At 38.7% G+C, this 14598-nt stretch overlaps 1 protein-coding gene across 1 annotated transcript; it reads right to left on the reverse strand.

Moving 5' to 3' along the window:
* Positions 1–5225: 5225 nt before the first annotated feature.
* On the reverse strand, positions 5226–8038 carry LOC136283873 (uncharacterized). Its single transcript, XM_066173390.1, has one exon. The coding sequence runs from the start codon at positions 7938–7940 to the stop codon at positions 6273–6275; it is 1668 nt and encodes a 555-aa protein (XP_066029487.1). The 5' UTR covers positions 7941–8038; the 3' UTR covers positions 5226–6272.
* Between the last annotated feature and the right edge of the window lie 6560 nt (positions 8039–14598).

Below are 14598 nucleotides of genomic sequence, written 5' to 3' on the forward strand. Positions count from 1 at the left end.
ACAAAGCATAACAAAGAGAAAGCAATCAAGGAATGATGGCGTGAAGATTTATAGCCTCTTCAAATGATCCTTTGTTGGAAAAACATATTTGTCTTTGAAAAGTTATGTTGCTCATTGCAGACACTCAAATAGGCTGTTGTGGTCTTAAGTTCTTCCTTTCGCCAACGAATGATAATGTGAGCATTAGAAATCCCTGACATGTATCAGTAAAAGTACAATCTAAAGCCCTCTTTGTTTTGTTCAATAAAATGTTACTCGTTATCATTGAAACTTTCAATCACGTCACGGCATCATTCGACTTCTCAATGGAAATGTTGTTTGATACCCGAGGCAAAAAAAGGTTGATTATTGTTCATGAATCTTCCTTAGTTGTTAGCTTTGTTCTCAGCTGTAATGTGTTTTACTTATACTGAGTTCTTTCTTTACCTTGTTACCCGTAAATAACTGTTATACCACAACTGGAGCTGGAACGGGTTCCTTCAACCAAATTAGTATTTGGCTACTTATCGGGTTTCGGCCCCACACACGTACAATCTAATTGACTTCAAGAATCTTTGGAATCCCTTCTCACAGCATGGGTTGAAAAGCGAGCCGGGTGAACTCAGAGGGTGAAAGACTGAGTTTATATTTATAGACTCAAACCCATACGCTAAATTATGATTTCAAACCAGATATCGTTATCGCCAAGCTTTGCACTATACAGTTGACAAAGGAAGGCTACGGAACATAAACTGTATTTTGTTATGAATAATATGTCTCTCATGCACGTCACTGATGTTAGCTTCTTCTGAGTGTTTTATGCATCATTAAGTAGTGCAGTGTAATCAGATGATTAGAAAGTGAAAATGCAAGGTGAGCCACTCAGAGCAAAACACAACCCAGATCACTTCACTTTTTCAGCAGCGTGTCTCTTTTTACAGTAAGTTTAACCAATCAACAATAGTTATTGGTCTTCATAACATCAACTAATATATAGCAAGATAGGGAAAAAACCGTGAGTTTCTTGTTCTGAATCGAAAAACTTGTGATATTCATAGCTTCTGCATGGACCGTTATCATTCTTGGATAGGTTCAGGATTTAGAACTGGTTTTCTCCTGGTCTTTCATGCCACTGCAGACCGCATTTAGCTCTTAAATACACACTTTACTTGCTACTACAGGATCCGTGGGACTGTCTAACGTGTTTAGTACTGTAACCATCACTCGGTTTAGCATTTCTAAGATGCGGTCAGATGTTGATAGTCCCTTCCTTCTACATAGCTCGACAACTGTGTCATGTCACTCCTCTTGGTTAAAGAAGTCTTAGAACACAAGTATAAACATTTACTCAGGAAACCATAAAATAAATATCACAACACCAATAAATTCAAATTTCTCCACACGATAAATAACCAGAGCAAAGCAGTGGAAAGGCCAGGGCAAAACCAGTTCTAAATCCTGAACATATTCAAGAATGGTAACAGTCCAAATGACGGAGGCTATGAATATCACAAGGAAAATAAACAGCTGTACACTTCAGTAGTTACAAACTTGATCCATGAGATAACCCTCTTAATGAAAATTCATTACGTAAATTATTGCAATTTTTAAGAATATTGGATAAGTTTGTCCTAACTTCAAACTTTTATTTCTCATAACAGAAAGATGTAGAGGGCCATAAAATTTTTTATAGCCTATCAGTCACCTCAGTTACACTTTTCCTCCATCTCTAGTACAAAGCTTCGTTCTGCCGAAGGCCTAACGCTCGAAACTTCAGCTTTGAAGCTTTTTACGGTGGCCAATTTACGATATCAACTCAGTTGATCATATCAAATTACCCTCTCTCACAAAGCAGCGAACTAAGCATGTCACCGAAATTCCTCGAGGTTTCCAAGAAAGTACTTAAGGTGTGAAAGGAGGGAAATAGTGAAGCAAAAAATAAAAAGATAAAAAAGACTCAAGAACTCCGGCTCGAGAGATAGCTTCGTTGATTCATAAGACTGATTTCTTTTGGGGGGAGGAGGGGGGTCAAATCGGTTTTGTCGAATATAGCAATGCAATAGAGCCAAGAGAGAAAGGGTTGAGAAAGCAGAAAAAATTGTTATGACATGAAATAAAACGATAAGAAACTCTGGCATGAGTCACTGAAGCGTCGTTCGCGATTTAGACTATCGTCAATCCAAATTACTGGCGTCACCCTACCACAGAAGATCTCACAAGAATGAGGAAATGAGTCAGCTATTTGAAAAGGATTTATCGTTCCCAAACGAATTATTCTGCCCTCTGGCGTCAGAAAAAAAGAGCTCCATTTTCGCAATAGAGCCTTAGTTCACGAAGGGATGTTTCAATCTATAGCCTCTACTTACGAGGTATGGAGGGTCACCACTCCATAAGAAAGCAGCTTCGGGCAACTGACACGTTCATTGCACCAAAAAGGCAAACACGAGAGCGATATTCTTTCAATTCTACCAGGTACCTCGCTTGCCAGTATCTTCCCTGTGAGAAACTACTTGTAACAACTCAACTACTCTCATCAGCCTGAACTTAGGTGGGTCATGAAACAATGATTTCTGAAACCTGTAGTCAACGCACACGTACTCAACCAAACCACTCCTATTCTGGCAGATATCAGAAGAAATTGGCAAAGTACCTTTAAAAAATTCAGCATGCTTTTGGACTGTTAGGAAAAAAAATAAAACGAAACAACAAATATAAAAACGAGATTATGGAAATGTGCAGAACAGCCGTGGGTACAAGAGCTCCCGGAATTTCTCATTCCTCAAATAGTTTTTTCTTTCCCTAAATATTTGAAAGTTCTTGTTTCTGTCGGGAGAATTTCGATTCAGCTGCCACAAGGGTACCTTCTATATATGACTCTCAGAAATCACGTTTCTAGGAATCCCCGCTTAAAATGATGTTAAGGTTTTAAGATCCACTTAATTAAAACTCTTACTTCCGGTGAAAATGTTTACCGTCATTTTTTAGCCAATATTGATTTTTTTGATATACGGCGTTTTTGTATGACAGACAGCTAATAACCTTTTTACATAACAATCATTTTGGTTGAAAACATTTTGAGCCGGGGCTTATAGGTTGCAATTTCAAAGTCGTCTAGTAATACCTAAATTACAATTATTCCTTGCGAGTCACATGAAAAAGTCCGTCATCTTCTCTGCATATGTTACGCGTCAGTTATTCAGCTGGCATATGTTGCTTTGAATTATGTAAAAACGGTAAAAGAGAAAAAAAATTACATTATTAGATTTAGATTACCATAACATATGTAGAAACCTTTTACCTTTAATGAGATGGTCACGCGAAGTATGTTCTAAACGTCGTCAAAATGCTTTCAAATAGATTTTGATTGCAACAATTTTCACGTAAAGGAATTAAGAAACTAGTAAAGTTAATGTATAGTGTTCGTTTACTTTTCTTGCGAGTAATCACCAATTATTTCATCCATAATCAAAACTACAACAAAATTCTCGAACGTAATTGGTTATCACCAGCTCGATTTGAGCACTAATGGAAAGTTAACACGTCATGCCTGTGTAAGTGGACAGCACACTGCTGTCTCGCATATCGCTGAGTTAACTGTTGCTCTATTTTATGAAAAAGTGTAATCGCGCAGTGCCGTCATTTGGCTTAAAAGTTTCATTAAGACCTCGTACATTGCCCTCATCAAAGGCCAACATTACATCGAAACGACGAAAATCATCCTAGTTTACTTGTCTTGCTCGGTGGTTGCTAACAATTCCATGTTTCTTCAACACTTGCAACCCCCGTTCGTCCGATGGGAGTCCTTCACGGACAACACGAGTTCCAGCGCTTTCAATCTCCCATTCGTTCCTATCTTCACGTTCTTGTAAAAGGTGCCTTAAAATTGCATTAGCGGAAGGAGAACGACAAGTGCTCCCTCGACCAACAAACAGGATTTGTCGATATTTAGAATCCGCCATCTTAGATTGCAACAAGGCGAATAAATGGTAAAGTGCCTCTATCCTAATTTGCAGCTTGTCAGAAGGGTAAATTATTCAAATTATTCATCGCGCACGCGCCCTGGGAATCAACCAACTTGAAAACATCTGGACGCTCTTTCTTTCAAGTTCTCGAATAACGACAGCTATAAACACCGAATTTTATTCAAATCGTTCGAATCCTGTGATGTAACTAACGAAAAGTTTATGTTTCTTTTCAAATGAAGGATACTTATTGGGTAAGAGTGCCTTGCACCACAAACGTGGAGGGGAACAAAGAGGAACGAGCTCAGAGAACAGAAGGCAGAAGCTTAAGACGGCGGGAGAAGGGATCTACACGTGGGCGGGAAGCGGGAGCAGAAATTGAAAAGGCACTCGATTGTTGTTTCTTACTGCTTATCAATCAGTGAAAAACCTGTACCCAGCAAAGGGATTTTTTTCCCCTTAATTCCATTTAAGGTCTACTGAAGCATTAAAGATAATTTCATTCGAGAGGAAACATAAAATTGAAATCAGCCGGTGTAATTAGATACCTCTGGAAGTCGGTTACGTTATACGTCATGAATGAGAGAACATGAAACATGTAAACAGTGTCAGCAGTCGGAATTATTCAGCGAGCAAAGCGAGTTAGGTCCAACGTCGTCCAAGGTCATATTGATCAGCCTCAATATTTTTGTATGTGGCAATGAAAAATCAGTCCTCGTTTCTGCGAATGCTTCTGTTAAAATCACACAATCACATAGCTGAATCATACCGCTAGTGAATAAATGTATCATAGAATGTATGAACAACTTTTCAACCTTTCTGCAGAGGTTTTAAAAAGATTTCAATTTCTTGAAGAAATCCGAGCAGTTTTAAAATGTGACTTGGAGACCAGCCGAATAATAATGTGCAATAACAGTCTATCAGCGCTTAATTAAACTGAACGCTCAAAAATGCAAACAGTTTTACAATGGATGAGTAGTGACTTGAATCATTCGTTGGAGCCAGCTTTCATACAGCTCACGACTACAGCTTCTTCCGGCGAAGAGCGAAAATTTAACATGATGGATATGCAATTAGTTCAATTAATAGTCCTTTTAATCAAACCGAAGACGGGAGTAATACAAAGAGGGGCAGGAGTTGGGAACAGGGCTACAAAAGAACTAGAGGTGGGAGAACGTGATACGGGAAGTTGGAAGCTGTGGGGCAAGAGTCGTATTCGAAGTTCAACGAAATCATACAAAAAAGAAGAACATAAGGGAAAACAAGAACAAATTCAGCAAGTGGTAAGATTTACTGATTATATTTCAGTTTCCACTTAATACAAAAAATTAACACTTTTCATTAGCGAGCAAGAGTTCCATTTTGCCCGCTTGAGTAGCCAAGCAGAGCAAAGGAGTCACAGCACCTCACCCACGTGATCTGCCAGCTTTGAAATAATTAGCATTTACTGACAAGTTTGATTTGATCTCCAAGGATCATCACACTAATTTTTCACCATTTGATTTTGTCACGCGACAAAGTTCACAGCAGAAATTGGTCTTTTTTAAAAATTGTCACGCAGGAAACAACAGCTAAATGAAATACTAAATTTGATTAATGGAACATTGGACAAGAAAAGCACAAATGTTCAAAACTACTTAAGCAAACATCAGGCCTATCACAGCAGTAACTGTCCACGTATTATGCTTAACAGACTGACAACGGCTAATGTTAAAATCATCGAAAGGCAGGAACACCATGATTAAAATGTAAAATGACGCACATGCATTTAAGGGAGACTGGATATCAACCCCTTTCACTCACAGAAGAGAATCACATTCAACTTCTCCTTACAATATCCATACATTATCCAGTAAACAGGTAATGAGAATAAACAAATATCTCAGCTTATTGTTGTGTCAGATCGTATCACCTTGCTATGACATAAAAAAAATATTTCCTCGCTTTACAAAGAGATATATGGTAGTTACAATGTGCAATTTTAGTGATACATCTAAAGAAGTGAGGACCACAAGGCTGGTTTCCAAATAAGTATCATATCTCTAGCGTAAGCTTGGAGCCACCAATAAAGTCCCTATATGATCAATGATGCAATACTTATTTTCCAAGAAAATTCAACTGCATCGCATTTGTTAATAAATTGAGGCCATAAAAGCTTTTATTTTGGGCATGAAACTCAAGTCTCAAGTTTCATCATGCCATGTGAAAAATAAAGGCATTGTACTTATTATGTTAATTACATGATTATTGATGCAAAGCACCAATTTATCGTTCATAATAATTAGTTGGTAAACTAAACGTGAAAGTAAGAAGGGAAAATCAGTGCGTTTTTTAAATGACGATTACTTTGTTTGGATACCGGGTTAATACCGCAATGCATCCCTCAGTGGTCACTGCAACCTCTTGCGGAAAAGAGAATGGCTCTCCCATATGGGTAGAAATACTTCGCACAAATTCACCATCTTTGGTGTATATTTCTATGTACAATTTGTCTGAAAAATTCTCAGTATCGACCACGGCGACCTGTTGACTTTCCCTGTGAAATACAATTTTTGGAGAGAATAGAGACCTTTGCAAACAAAACTTGTTTAGATGATCACCTTGTTCGCTGAATATGTGAACAACTCTCGGACCCCATCCTCCCACCACCATAACTCTGCCATCACTTACAGTGGTGATGTCGCACGGGTAACTCAAGATTTGTTGACCAAAACTGCAAACTAACTGACCATTAGTCTCATAAACATCCACAATCCCATATTCCTTTCTCCGATCACCCTTCAGCACCAACACTTTTCCACTATCACTGATTGACAGTTCACACAGGTTAAAGTCGAAAATAATTCTCTCGACGCGAAAATTGTGATGCTGGTCAGCGGTTTTGTTAAACTTGAAAATCCAGTATGAGCCCATACGACTCTCTTCCCTGACCAAGACATAAATGTTGTCATTCATGTCTGTGGCTAGCCGAAACACCCTGTTTTTAATCGATAGCTCTTTATCGCTGTCATCAATAAGAGGAGGAAGTCTGAAACCTTGCACAAACTTGCCACTGTTGTCAAACACCTTGATTGTCAAGTCAAAGTATGCTAAAATATATTGCCTGCTTGAGTTGGTAGCGATATCACTCAGCACCTCTAACCCTTGCTCCTCTTCGCCATCATGATCAAGTATCCATGGTACACTACAGTTCTCCATACCCTGTTTACAAAGTATCTCTCTTACTCTCGCATCTCGCAGCAGATCAACTTTCTCCTCTCCCGTATCAATCATGAGCCATTTTGGGAATAGTTCTTTAACGGGTACTGTTCGTATGACATTGAAGGCGACACGATTGACTAGACAGACCCCGGAAATAACTTTGCGTCGTTCTTCTTTGTTAAATAAACTCTTCACTGCCCTGAAACCTGTCTTGAGCTGTTCTCGAAGACTTTGCTGAACCACCGGCAGACTGTTTAGCTCTTCAATACACACTTTACATGGTGCTAAAACATCCTCGGGATGGTCTATTTTTTCTAATACTGTTGCCATCACACGGTACTGCATTGATAAGATGCGGTCATTTGGTGATAGCGCTTCATTAGAAAAGGCATCCGTTGCTCTTTCACGAGCACTTTCAAATCTCTTCTTTGCATCGGCGAGCTTTCTTGTAGCAGATTTAGTAAGCTCCAAGTGTTTCATTCCTTCAGTGAGCGACACAGCCTCCGCACAAGCTGCTTGTGCTGCATCCGCGTCATACTTACTCCTCGACCTTGTATCTTCAAATACTTCATACAGCAACTCGACTCCTTCTCTAAAGAAGCTAATACTGGCTAACAAATCTTTCCTTGATAATCCATCCAGCTTGGACCTCATGTCATCGATTTCTCGCATGATGATGCCGCGAAACTGTTGATCTGTTATGTCGCCATCTTTAAGCTTTTTTGCTGCCTTATCTCTGCATTTATCCACAAGCCATCCAATAGTCGCTTTGAAAACTGCTGTTATTATTACAGACATAATGGCAGCTTGGAACTTAGTAATCCGAAGAAATTGAGAGCATCTTTTAGCGAATCTTCACAATAAGCAGCTTCTTAAGCGTCGATGAACACAAAGAAAATAGCAAATGATAGCAAAATTTCAAGAATGATTGCAATTTTGGAATGAGAATTGCTGTCAGCCCAAAAAAAATACAAAGCATAACAAAGAGAAGGCAATCAAGCCTGGCGTGAAGATTTATAGCCTCTTCAGAGAATCCTTTGTTGAAAAACATATTTCTCTTTGAAAAGTTATGTTGCTCATTGCAGACACTTAAATAGGCTGTTGTGGTCTTAACTTCTTCCTTTCACCAACGAATGATGTGAGCATCAGAAATCCCTGACTGACATCAGTAAATGCACAATTTAAAGCTCTTTTTGTGTTGTGTAATAAAATGATACTCGTGATCATTGAAATTTTCGATCACGTCACGACATCACTCGACTTCTCAATGGAAATGTTGTTTGATGCCCGAAGCAAAAAAGAATGGTAATTGTTCACAAATCTTCCGTAGTTGTTAGCTTTGTTCTCAGCTGTAATGTGTTTCATTTATAGTTCTTTCTTTATCTTGTTACCCGTAAATAACTGTTATACCACACCTAGAGCTGAGACGGGTTCCTTCAACCAAATTAGTATTTGGCTATTTATCGGGTTATGGCCCTACACACAAACGATGTAATTTACTTTTAGAATGATTGGATGGGTTGAAAAGCGAGCAGAGTGAACTCAGAGGGTGAAAGACTGAGTTTTTATTGATAGACTCAAACCCATACACTAAATCAAAACAGATATCGTTATCGCCAAGCTTTGCACTGCACACAGTTGACATAGGAAGGCTGCGGAACATAGCCTATATTTTGTTATGAATAATAAGTCTCTCATGCACGTCACTGCTGTTAGCCTCTTATAGTTCTTTCTTTACCTTGTTACCCGTAAATATCTGCTATACCACAACTGGGGCTGGAACGGGTTCCTTCAACCAAATTTGTATTTGGCTATTTATCGGGTTTCGGCCCCGCACACTTACGATCTAATTTACTTCTAGAATCTTTGGAATCCCTTCTCACTGCATGGGTTGAAAAGCGAGCCGTGTGAACTCAGTGGGTGAAACTGACTGAGTTTATATTTATAGACTCAAACCCATATGCTTACATGATTTCAAACCAGATATTGTTATCGCCCAGCTCGCACTTTACAGTTGACAAAGGAAGGTTATGAATAACACATCTCTCATGCGCGTCACTGCTGTTAACCACTTTTGAGGGTTTTCTACATCAGTAAGTATTGCAATGTCATCAGATGATTAGAAAGTGAAAATGCGAGGCAAGCCACTCAGAGCAAAACACAACGTAAATCACTTAACTTTTTGCAGCAGCGTGTTTCATTTGACAGTAAGTTTAACCAATCAATAATAGGCATTGCTCTTCATAACATCAACGAATATATAGCAAGATAAGGAAATAAAACTGTGAGTTTCCTGTTCTGACTCGGAAAAATTGAAGGAATCTTGAATTTTGTTTGTGGTTGTCCGACGTGCGCCCGCCTATCGCGTTCTATAGAGGTTGAAACAACATTTTCGAAATTTTAATCGCTTATTGTCATGTCATAAGTTAAAATACTTAAATCAAGGTCACAGATGAGTTTGTTGTGTATTGTATTCTTGCTAGTAGATTTTGCTGCCATTAGTGATATATACGGGGAGGAAGATGGAGAGATACTGCTTTTGTCGGTAGCCATGAAAACAACTTATTACATTGCCCGGTCTGCATTCCACTCAGTGATTTTTAACCGTCAAGGTTTCTTTTTTGTGTCAGTATGCCTTCAGAGGCGTGAATTAAACAATCATTGACCTCCTTTTAAAACTGTTAGGTCACTGAGTGATAAGTGTCACTTCATGTGAAAAAACGAGCCCCCGGTTCAGAGAGCCAATAATCAGGCTAGAAACTTTCCCATTTCGAACATCTTAAAAATCGTGTTGACAAGAAACTAAAGAGTTGCCATCCAGTTTAGCTATAAAACCTATTATATCAGCGCCTGATACCACCAGAATGTATATAATTAACATAAAGGCTATATATGTACAGAATGTACTCCAGACAACTGCGATTTTTAAGTCTGTTTCTTATATTTTCTTTGTCAGCAAGAAGAGCTGGAATTCTGAAAAATTTCTCAAACTTGCCTCTGTGGTCAAACACCTTGATTGTCAAGTCACAGCCTACAGCAATATTTTGCCCACTTGAGCTGGTAACGATATGACACGGATCATTTATATCCAGTACTCCTCTACACCATCCTGACCGAGTATCCATGATACATCACGATGCTCCGTACCCTGTTTACGCAGCGCCTAAGCTATCCTTACGTCATGCAGCATGTCAACTTTCTCCTCTCCTGTATCAACTCTGAGCCATTCCAGGAGCAGTAAACTCCTACTGCATATAGCTTGTGTGACACTTCAGGCGACACGATTGACGGACAGACACCGGAAATGATTTTCTTTGTTCTTCTTTACTGATTAAACAAACCCCCCCAAGGGCATTGATTCCTGTGTTTAGCTGTACTTTAATACACACTTTACTCGCTACTACAGCATCCGCGGGACTGTCTGTTTATTGCTGTAACCATCACTCGGTTCAGCATTTCTGAGATGCGGTCATTAGCCAATAGTGATCATTTTGATATAGGGTTTTGTATGATAGACAGCAGAAACTGTTTCTACATAACAATCAAACCATTTTGTTGAAAATATTTTGAACAAGGGCTTATAGAACGCGATTACGATGTCCTCTAGTCATATTTAAATAACATTTGTTCCTTGCGAGTTACATGAAAAAATTCCACTCATTTCGAAGCTTCAACATCCCCCCTCTCCCCGGCTGAGTAACGCACAGGCATTTGACTGTCTTCCGTACCGGGGGAGGAGAGAAATTTTGAACCCTTCCTGGGTAGAGTGAGGAACTTAAACCAGAGCTGTCATGGGAAAAAGGCATTCTTTTTTCTCCTGGTCTTTCTTGGGACACTAGTTTCGAAATTCAATATTAATTTCACATGATTTGTACGCATCTTTGCGAATAGGGGTGAGATTCTGATCGCACATTCCAGATTATTGAAGAGCTGATGTGAAGAAAACGAACCACCGTGATTCAATACAGTTAAGTTGCACGCGTTGTATCGAGCGAATGTTATTAAGGAAAGTCACGAACAAAGCCATTTTTTGATATCCAAGGTTCGCAAGAAAGAAATTTGTTTCTAAATATCTCCTTGTAGTTTCAGTTAGTTTTTTTCCTCTTATCCTCACAAGAGAAATATCCGCATGACAAAATGTGATTGTAACAAACGGAACTTTGGGAGAGATCTCTGTTGCTGTTGCTGAACCTTTTCCTATTCCTTAAATTTTGGATCTGCATACTAGTTTTTCCTCTGTTGTACTTTATAATCAATTCCGACTTTACTTTCTTTCCAATCTTCTTTTTTTTTTTGTTTTTTAATCTTGAAGATTCTGCAGGCTGATACCCGGAAAAAGACGGCCGTTTTCTTCCTTTTTCGTACTCTATTACCCTCCATCTCTGGTGCCCTAACTCTATCTTTGATTTTTGTTGTCCTGATTTCTTTCTTTATGAAATAGAAAACCTCGAGCAACTCCACGATGTAAGTCAGCTCCTTCTTGTAGGCGTAAGAATACAGCAAAGTCTGAAAGCTCTAATGAATCAGGGTAATACATAGTAACTTTCACGATTTCTCTTCATCTTTTTCTTTCATTTCTACTTCAAAACTCTAATCTTTCTTGTTCACTCTACATCCATCTCAGCCATTTCGTCCCATCTTCCTATAAATTAATCGTTAATTCACGACTGCCGATCAAAAATTCAAATCAAACGCACGAAGTGCATTTGATTCGAATTTCTTTATCGGCCTAAGTGACAATTGTGAAAATTGTAGTTTCGTTTAGGGTGCGCAAAGCGGATCTCAATAGAAATTAGGACTATGCTATACAGTTTCCTGTTCTCACAAACGCAGATGCACTTATGAAGTTTTTTGATTATTTTACCCTAACTTGTTATCAGTTGACTGTCGTTGGGTTAGGGAAGGGGTAGGTGTGCATTTTCTCCGACAGTGATTCCAAGTTCGGTTTTAAAGTCACAAAGATACTTATGTAAAGCGAAACCAATTTTTTCCAAGTTTGGTTTTTTTCTCAAATTTCTTGTAGAAAGCGCAATCTCTTTTTACTGGATACCAGCTTACTCCATAGGAAGTCACTTCGGTTTTTTTAGCTCCTCTTCACGATACGTTTGACTTGCTACAACTGAATAGCATACACTTGATTTCTACTTTGTACATAAGTTTATCTTCTACACTCATCCTGTTTAACTCTATCTTCCTTAGTTTGACTCCGTTCTCGATTTTTTTCATCCTCTCCAAACATCGTGTTTGATTTCCAGATCAGTTATTCAACTCTACGAAATCGTTCTAACCTAGCAAATTCTAACCGAACGTGCAAGATTCTAAGGGACTCTTCGCGCCGACTGACCTTACCTCAGATCAAAGAGCGTGAAGCAGCTAAAGCGATTTGTTGTACAGTTCTCTGTTTATTAGTACTAACAGCACTGATTAAAACTTCGAAGAATTAATTCGCACCGTAGAAATATTCAGTTAGCCACACATTTAGTTAGTTTACCGCTTCTACGAGCTGTTAATCAAACGAATCCACAGTCAAGGGTTACAGATCTATTTTTTGACCACGGTGCATAACAAACTTTTTTCGTTATCAACACAGCCACGCTCTGAAATACCTTTCATTCCAATGTTTTGTGCCATCATGATGCAAAACTCACTTTTGTGAAGACTGCCAAATATCAGTAAAATTTAAAAACGAATAATAGGCAATGATAAATCAATCTTCTGATTTCAAAAAAGATGAAATAAAGTGGCAATTGAACTTCATGTCAATTTTGGTCTAGACTCATACTTGTGATTTCAAGGCACATCATGCGTATGATTTCAGACCAAATTGAATTCCACTTACTTCAATTACCATTATAAATTAAGTTATTGCGGTGATCTTGTATCTTGCGGTTTTTTCCTTTTTGTTTCGTCGTCAAAGTTTTGGTGTACAGGAAAACAAATCAGTGGCGCTGCTTTTGTTTCTTGTTCAGTAGCCTGCGGTGAAATAATCAATCAGCCTTGTCGTTTGAACATTTTTATGACATTCATTTTGGTCATCGTAGCGGTTAAGGGTCCGTAAGATGCTAAAGATTGAAAGTTTGAAAAGAAAGTTGATGTAGCAAAACTTTCAAAGAGGTTACTGTCAACAAAATAGGGTGCCTCTTGGAAAAATCGTCTTAAGCGCGGTACTTATAAAACAAACCATGAAGAACTATATGTCACTATGGAGCTTATAAAGTATAGATTCCGAAAATAGCAAAAGTTGTCACAGTTTTTGTTTCGGTGGGCACACAACTTAAAAGCTTCCTCGATCTAAAAAGCAAAAGAAAACGGGAAACTTGAAAGAATTTTGACCAGATTTTATTGGCAGTGACCTTAAATGAAACATTCAGAAGATCGATAGTAAATCGACTTTATGTACAGTCCCTTCAAGTATATGGCATGGCGCTCTGGTCTATCCTCATTTGTGTGTGTAAATCCGGCATGCATGGATATAAAACATATTGCAGTTTCGATGTTTCGTCCATTGTTCGCGGTGCTCTGGCAGTCAGAGCTTCACAATATAAATGAATACACCCGTCGTCATACCTCAAAACTTAGTATTTCTCTTCAGTGCGTCTGAATCGAAGGCATTAAAATTATTGACTCGGTGGTTGAAACACCAGTAAGTCGCTATCTTCTCTAACACTGTTTCAAAAAATCCACACAGCATCTGTGAACAAAATCGAACATGACTTCGTAATCTGAAACGTCTCCATAGTAAGGATCGTGTATTATCAACTCTCCTTTAGATCATATGTTGCAAATAGTTTTACCTCCGCCCGCGCAGTGCGGTCATTTGGTTTAAAATTTTCATTCAGATCTCGCACATTGCTCTCGTCAAAGGCCAATATTAGATACCTTTCGAAGTCAATTACATCGTAAGTCGTGAATGAGATAACATGAAACATGTATACAGTGTCAGCAGTCGGAATTATCCAGCGAGCAAAGCGAGTCACGTCAAACGTCGTCCAAGGCCATATTGATCACCCTTAGTATTTTTGTAGGCAATTTAGTGCTAACAACAAGGTTAAAAACGTAAATTGGCTGACGTTTCGAGCGCTAACCCTTCGTCAGAGCGATGGACCAGGGGCTAACGCTCGAAACGTCAGCTTTTTACTCTTTACGGTGGCCAATTTACGTTTTCAACTCGGTTAACACCAAATTACCTGCTATACTCTCCCACCGACGCAGCACCACAGATTCCTTAGAAAATTACCCCCTTTTATTCAGTATTTTTGTATGTGACAATAAGAAATAAGATCACGCATCTGCAAATGCTTCTTTTTAAATCACACAATCACAAAGCTAAATGATACTGCTAGTGAATTAATGTATAAGAGAATATATGAACAACTTTTAAATCTTTCCGGAGAGGTTTCAAAAAGACCTCGACTTCTCGAAGAAATCCGAGTAGTTTTAAAATATATCTCCTAGA

This window comes from Pocillopora verrucosa, chromosome 10, assembly GCF_036669915.1.
Source record: "Pocillopora verrucosa isolate sample1 chromosome 10, ASM3666991v2, whole genome shotgun sequence".
Lineage (NCBI taxonomy): Eukaryota > Metazoa > Cnidaria > Anthozoa > Scleractinia > Pocilloporidae > Pocillopora > Pocillopora verrucosa.

Coding starts and splice junctions, on each gene's coding strand:
- LOC136283873 (XM_066173390.1), bottom strand. CDS start 7,940: ATGTCTGTAATAATAACAGCAGTTTTCAAAGCGACTATTGGATGGCTT.